Source organism: Heterocephalus glaber, unplaced genomic scaffold, assembly GCF_053883595.1.
Source record: "Heterocephalus glaber isolate CG9 unplaced genomic scaffold, H.glaber_assembly_v1.0 deba00001606, whole genome shotgun sequence".
Lineage (NCBI taxonomy): Eukaryota > Metazoa > Chordata > Mammalia > Rodentia > Bathyergidae > Heterocephalus > Heterocephalus glaber.
The window spans coordinates 14,874,185-14,880,947 of NW_028258377.1; the positions used below are offsets into that span (position 1 = coordinate 14,874,185).

Consider the following 6,763-nt stretch of genomic DNA (forward strand, 5'->3'; position numbering starts at 1 on the left):
AGCCACAGGTTCCTTTTTTCAGCTTTAAGGTAGTGGTCTTGGAACCTGCATAATTTCAAGTTCAAGATTTTCCCTGGATCATCTACGAACTACTCAGATTATAGTGACCCTCTTCCTCACCACTTCTTTTAAATTAATTTTTCACTGTAGTTTGCAAAACTTGTGATAGCAATTCCAGCCCTTCCATGAGCAGCACAAGCTACCAAGGAGAACATTGGAAAGTATTTCTTTTTCAACTGCCCCTCAAACCTGGCCAAAACTCTCCATTGATTCACATTAAAACAATAATTAAAAGGACCACCCTCCTCCCTTACCTGGATATTTTTGAGCTAAGCTCAGCTCAAATGCGCCTTTTAAAATAATTGTGAATTGGGACAAACTTTACTGCAATAAAACAAATGTTTAATTTAATTCAGAATAAGAGATAAGAAATAACTCTTCAATAAAATATATAAAATTGTACAAGGCACCCTTTCAAAGGGAGAAAAGTATATTGGGGGTGGGGGAGAGAGGAGAGATGAATAGGAAGGTAAAACACCAGGAAGCCAAATGGGCTGTTTGACAACACCATTTTTTAGCAAGTCAAAAGATGCCTTTACCCTCTGCCCCCAACGTGTTAAAAAGTATATAAATTTTCCTAATAAGTTTAGCACATACAATAGGCACACACACAGAGAAAGTATGATTTTTCCCCCCTCTTACTGGTTCTATTAATTGTTCAGGAATATTTAGAAAATAGGTAAATGATACAAGATACTAATTTTTTAAGCAGAAAATTACCGCCCCCCCCCAAATCACCTTTGCAATGTGCGAGGATCAACACACCTAGTATTTCACAGAAATCATCAATGCTTCCTGACATATTTTAACTTTTTACTCTCCAATTACCTAAAATGTAGTTAAATAGCCTTGACAGAAATTAGGAAGTATTCCTATTTTCTACCCCCTGGAGGTATTCTTAAAATTATTTCATCTCCCTCTTATTGATCTTTCAAAAAAAAGTTAAAATGTTAACTATGTAGAGCGAGGGAGGAAAATTAGGGACAAATATAGTAGTATCTAATGAGATTTTTCTGATATATGTAAAATGCAAACGTTACACAGCCTCTTCACTTGAATTTCTCCCTATCTACTTTCTAGGTGCATTGTGTCCAATTCTAATATTTGTTTTCCATAAGCAAAAGTCAATCATCCTATCAAAATCAATTTTCATAAATAGTCTCCCCCTTTAAGGAAATATAACAAATGGACTTACACCGTCACTCTTCAGAAGGTGATCTATAGAAAAATGTATATATGCGTATAAATTTTGCCTTTCAAAATAATTTGAATTTTTATGTCTGCTGTATAAAAATGCCTTATATTTTATTATATATATATTTATACATAAAAACTGTCAAGAGCCAATCTATGAAAGGAGAGGGGGGGATTTGGAAGATTATGCCAAGAAAACAGGACTTGGTGCCAACCACCTAAAGAACAAACTTTGAGCTATGTCTTGTGGCCCACAGCCCTTGCTGCTCATGCTCAGAGTGGTGCAAGCAAGGACTGCAGGAGGACGGGGTCAGTGTAGCCTCCTTGGAGAGAAAGGGAACCCTTTGAAACAAACACCCATCGTGGAGTCTGTCAACCTGGCTGGCCTTCCTTAGGATAGATGATACATGCCATATCCGACTGGCGTGGCATAGAGTCCAACGGGTGGGATAGGAAGCACAGGTCTATGGAAAGGATAAGACGCTGCTCCATATATAGATGCTGCCTGTAGCGGCGAGTTGATGGGGAAAGGGAGACTGAAGCCGGAGGGCAGCATAGGTTTTGCAGCCATTTTCAGCTTTTCCAGTTCTGCCTCCTGCAGTCTTTTTGCCTTGGCCCTTCGGTTCTGGAACCAGATTTTGACCTGGGTCTCTGTGAGGTTCAGAGAGCTGGAGAACTCTGCCCGCTCTGCGATGGAGAGGTACTGTTTCTGGCGGAACTTGCGCTCCAGGGCTAGGAGCTGGGACGTGGTGAAAGGTGTGCGTGGTTTCCGATTGGTCTTGTGCTTCCTCAGGGTGCAGGTGGTGGGGCTCATATGTCCTAGAGGACAGAGAGGGGACTCAAGTTAGCAAAGGTGGGATTCTCCCCAGGTTGTTTGGGCAGATCTCTTCTCTTAACTGAAAACATTTGGCTTACACATATACATACACATATACTTTGTTTCATCTTTCAAAAAGGTACCTCTGTAAAGCCATGTTTTGGGGAGAGGTGGAGAAGGACCAAATTTAATTAGATAAACTGCTTTTTAAAAAAATCACTCTGGGAATTGAATGGTGTCATAGAATGTTCTACATGGAAAACAAATAGCATTAGCGATAAAGGAAATAGAACTCATGCACAGAATTCTCCTAAGTCAAGGGAGCTGAGTATTCTGAGAAAAAAACTTCATGAATTTTATCCCTTGTCTTTAAAAGGAGCGGATGGGCTCTTGATTATCCATACTTCCCCCAATGCTGTGACAATCACACACCCCAAGGAAAATGAATAAGTTGTGAGATACTGGGTTAGCTGTTTTCCTTGGTCCCCTTTGAACCAGGAAAAGTTGAATTGCATCAGCCTATTTATGAAAAATAATCATGCAGATAAGGTCTGTGGTGAATTAATGGCATCTCTGGATGTGGGGGCAGGCCTATGCAATAAACAACCACACAGCTGCCCTTCCATGAAGTCTACAGATTATAAAACCGAACATCATTTTACAGATCTGGATGTGGGTTAAGTTTCTTGGCTGGCTGTTTTGGGTAATATAAACTTTACTAAGACGGAGGGAAAATTAGCTTGCCCATAAATGTACATGTCAGGGGAAATCATGCTCCCTCTGAATTGAGAGCACATGATGACATTTTAGTCATCTTCTCTACCCATTCTATGGTTTAGGGCAAATGTGTAAATGATTAGTTTGCCTCCTGAATTTAGAAATGGGGAATAACAAGCAAAATAAAAGTATGGCAACAGCATCCAGACTTTGAATTGAAAATGGATTCAATTATAGGAAGTCATAGGGCTAGGATATGCTGGTGATGGTTGTCAACTAACTTTGGGCTTGTTTTCAAGTGCACGGGGAGGAGCATAGAGCTACAGGAATAGATTGCTAAACAATTAATTTTCTGCATTTGGCTTTTTATGAGCTACAATATTTTTCCAAATGTAGCCACAGTAGCAACTCCAGTGTGCTCATTGGAGAATGTCGCATTTCTTGTTTAGTTACTTTGGTGGCCCAAGAAAGAGTTTACACTTCATACTCGAGAGTGACATAGCACAAGTCCCAACCCAACCTCCATTTCCAACAAGAGACAGATCTGTTCTAGTGTCACATTATTAACATCTCTTTACTGACACAAAAATAAAAAGCAGTAGGCTCAGTAGTCAAAGAGCAGACATCTGGGGGTAAGATGGGCCAAAAATTTCCATAGAAGTCTAGACTTCAGTATATGCTAATACCCAAATAAGATGGAGAGCAGAGGAGCCTATTTCCTCATTTAAAAACTTGCTGACACCACCATGGGAGACTTAGGAGAACTGCAAAATTCTTAACCCTTCCCAAATCTGGTCAGATCTGAGAAGGATCCCAGTCTCAGCTCAGACACCAAGCTCCTAATACATATACTGAAAGTCGCTCCTGGCTATACGTTGGGATTTGAACCATCTAAGTGCCTGGGCAGGGTAACTCTAGCTGCTCCGTGGGGTTATATTGGAACTAAGAAAGCCAGACTATGGGGATGTGTATATCAAACATAAAACTATGAGGTTTCCTCCCAGAGTACCATCCCCCATCCCTTCCCCCATCCCATTTTAAACCAGGCGAGGAAGGATGCGATTATACAAGGCAAAACAGCATTTATCCTACTTCCTCCCAATAACAAAACCAGGCTCAGGAGTGTGGCTCCCCAGTCTCCGGGCTGTCGGGGTCAGGTCACTAGGCACTCCCTGCCCCACCTGGATACCACCAGACTACTGGGCTCCCACTAGTACTTCCCAGGCCCAAAGTACTAACAATCCTTCTATTTTAAGATGATATCTTTTTAAATACTGTGCTATCCAGTTCTTGTGGAAAGGTAATATCCAGGGTTCAACATTGCCTTCCAGAGGACAGAGAAGCTAGCATAAAAGGCCGAGACAGTTACAGGACTAGTGAGGAGCTGCCCCTCCCCAGACAAAGGAAGCCAGGATTTCTGACCTTTGGCTATCATTCCATTTAAGGCCTAAATCTTTGATGTGCTGCTGACATTGCCCCAGGCCTAAGAATACACATGCACTCAAAATTTGTTAATATGCTCAGATTATTATTTTTAAGCCTTTATTTCACTATCCATAAAATGGGTAAATAATACCTATTTTTCAGGGTGGTTTCTGAGTGCCACATTTTAGAATGCCCAGAGACCTTTCTGCTACTTGGTAGGTGATCTTTAAATGTCCCCAAGCTTTTTGTCGGGCCCAAACTGCTGATCCCTCTGAACTCCGCTGAAATGTTCATCTGTTAACAAGAGGGCGGCTGTTGCTTTACAAAGGAGATCAGATAAGATAATATGGTGAAAAGTGCTGTAAAGCACTGTGCAAACTTGTGTTTAAATTCTTTGAGTCCTTAATCTCCGCGCCCTTTGAGTCTTTCAGAATTTCCAGCAGGGTGGAGAGAGACTGCCAGAGGGGACAGCCACTGACGCCTGGGTATATGGTCTTGTTTTGTCACAAAATACTGTGCATCTCCAGTCTTTTGTGCTAAATAATGGAAACAGAAAAAAGGTTCTCTTCATCCACCTGCCCCCTTTCTCACCTTCCTAAAGGTAGGAGAGGCGTCCGTTAGGGAAGGATATAGAAATAAAGACACAGAGAAACCATAAAGGCCAAGAAATTGACCTAAAAGGACGGTAGGGAGTAGATTCTCAAAACTGAGAAAGGACTCAGGGCCCTAAGATAGAGGTTAAACATAGGGACCTCCACAGCTTCTGGAAATGGGATGCAGGTGCACCTGGACCTGGTCTCTAGGAAGACATCAAAGATGGCCAGGGCACTGCAATTGAGGGCAGGGCTTGGTTGAAAGATCCCCGTGTCCAGTGTAAGGTCTGTTCTTGATCAGAGCCAAACAAATGCACCCCTCATAAAAGCATCAGCGTCCACTCTGAAAATGGGAGTAGCCATTGCTTACAAGCCTCTTCCTATATTGTGGGGTTCTAGAGAGGATCCGGATCTGGTGGGCTAATAACTTAGTAAACTCTCAAGCCCTGCTGGAATGCTGCTAATTATTACTGTGAACCCAGCCCGCTCCCAGCGAAGTTTCGAACTTTGCCAACCAGGCGCTGGCTGTGGCCAAGCCATGGTGACGTTTCCTTTCTGGTTCTGTCTCTGTCGCCACCTATTCCTGAGATCCAGCTTTGTCACCAGGCGCGTCCCACTAAAGTTAATGATTTCCACTGAGTGTCTGGTTAGACTCCAATGCGCTCATCTTTAAAATGGGAGAGCACTTCGCAGGGCTCCGAGTTTGGAGGCGGGGTAAGACAGCTGCCTCGCGTCCAGCCCAGACTTCAGAGCTCCTAAAACGTGCACCTTCCTCACTCTCCACCAGAGACCCCGTGGATAGTGAAACAAAAACAAGCCCAGTGTCCGGAGCACAGGGCCGAGTGGTGCAGATTCACCCGAGGAGACCTCTTAAACCCAACTGGGGTTCGCTCCTCAGACACCAGCGAGTCCGCCCCGGTGCGGAGCACTTCGCACAGCGAGGGGGACCACGTCACACACAGCACCGAGATCACCCAGACAGCGCCCCGGATGCGGCCAGCAGGCTGATCTCTGGTATCCGGAGACAGAACTGCTAGGCTTGCTTCCCGGGCGCACAGGGAATACCGAGGGACTCGGCGCCCAGACTGAACAACCGCCCGCAGCTCCCCCAGGGACCCGCCGCGCCTGGGTCCCGACACGCGCACTCACTTGGCGGCGGCGAGTATCTGCCGGGTTCCTGCATCCACGCCGCTCCGTCTTCGGAATTTTCCGACTTGACCGAGGCTGTCTCGAAGGGCTTGACTAGAGGCCCGGGACTGTGCGCCTCCCGGGCGCCTTGTTCCGGTAGCAGCAGCGGCCGGAGGCTGGCCCCGGCCGAGGCGCTTTCGGCCGGCAGCGGAGACGCCTCCTTGGGCGGCTTCTTGTCGGACATGAGCGCCTCCACGCTGAAGGGCAGGCTGGAGACCTTGACGCGGCGCTCGTCGGAGCCCCCCTCGGCGCCCCCGGGCCCAGGGCCGGGCCCGGCCACCATCGCCGGGCCCTCCTCATCGGACGAAAACAGGTCGTTGCCTTTGGACGGAGAAGCCATGACTTCTCTGCCCTACGTAGCTCCCGGCGCGCAACTCCGCTGGCAGCCCCGCAGCAGCGACTCAAACTTTTGGGGGGGGGAAACGGGAGGGGCGCACTGGGAGCCGAGCCTTTCCTCCAAGGGGAAGTGGGAGAGGCGGCGCAGCCAATCCGCGCCGGCCCTGGCGATGACGCCACAGACGCTCGCCTCCAATTGGCTTTTCCAGAAGAGGCTGGAGGTTTTATTTCCCCCCTCCCCCGTTTGAAATAAATTAGGAGTTAATTACAGGAGCAGTCAGCAGAGTTGTTATTAGGCGATCCCTCAAGGGTTATAATCACGCCAAAACTGAAAAGTCCAAGACGTAATTAAGGCTGATTATTTAAAGAGGAAGTTCGCCGAGTGCCATTTCTTCTTTCTTTGACCCCTCTTTAAAAGGCATCTCGTTTTCAT

General features: G+C 46.0%; 1 protein-coding gene across 1 annotated transcript; it reads right to left on the reverse strand.

Moving 5' to 3' along the window:
• Window positions 1-383: 383 nt before the first annotated feature.
• On the reverse strand, window positions 384-6,433 carry Msx2 (msh homeobox 2). The gene is made up of 2 exons (XM_004836360.3): window positions 5,956-6,433; window positions 384-2,073 (listed from the first exon to the last, which is right to left on the reverse strand). Exons 1-2 carry the CDS (start codon window positions 6,332-6,334, stop codon window positions 1,646-1,648), a joined length of 807 nt encoding a protein of 268 aa, XP_004836417.1. The 5' UTR covers window positions 6,335-6,433; the 3' UTR covers window positions 384-1,645.
• Between the last annotated feature and the right edge of the window lie 330 nt (window positions 6,434-6,763).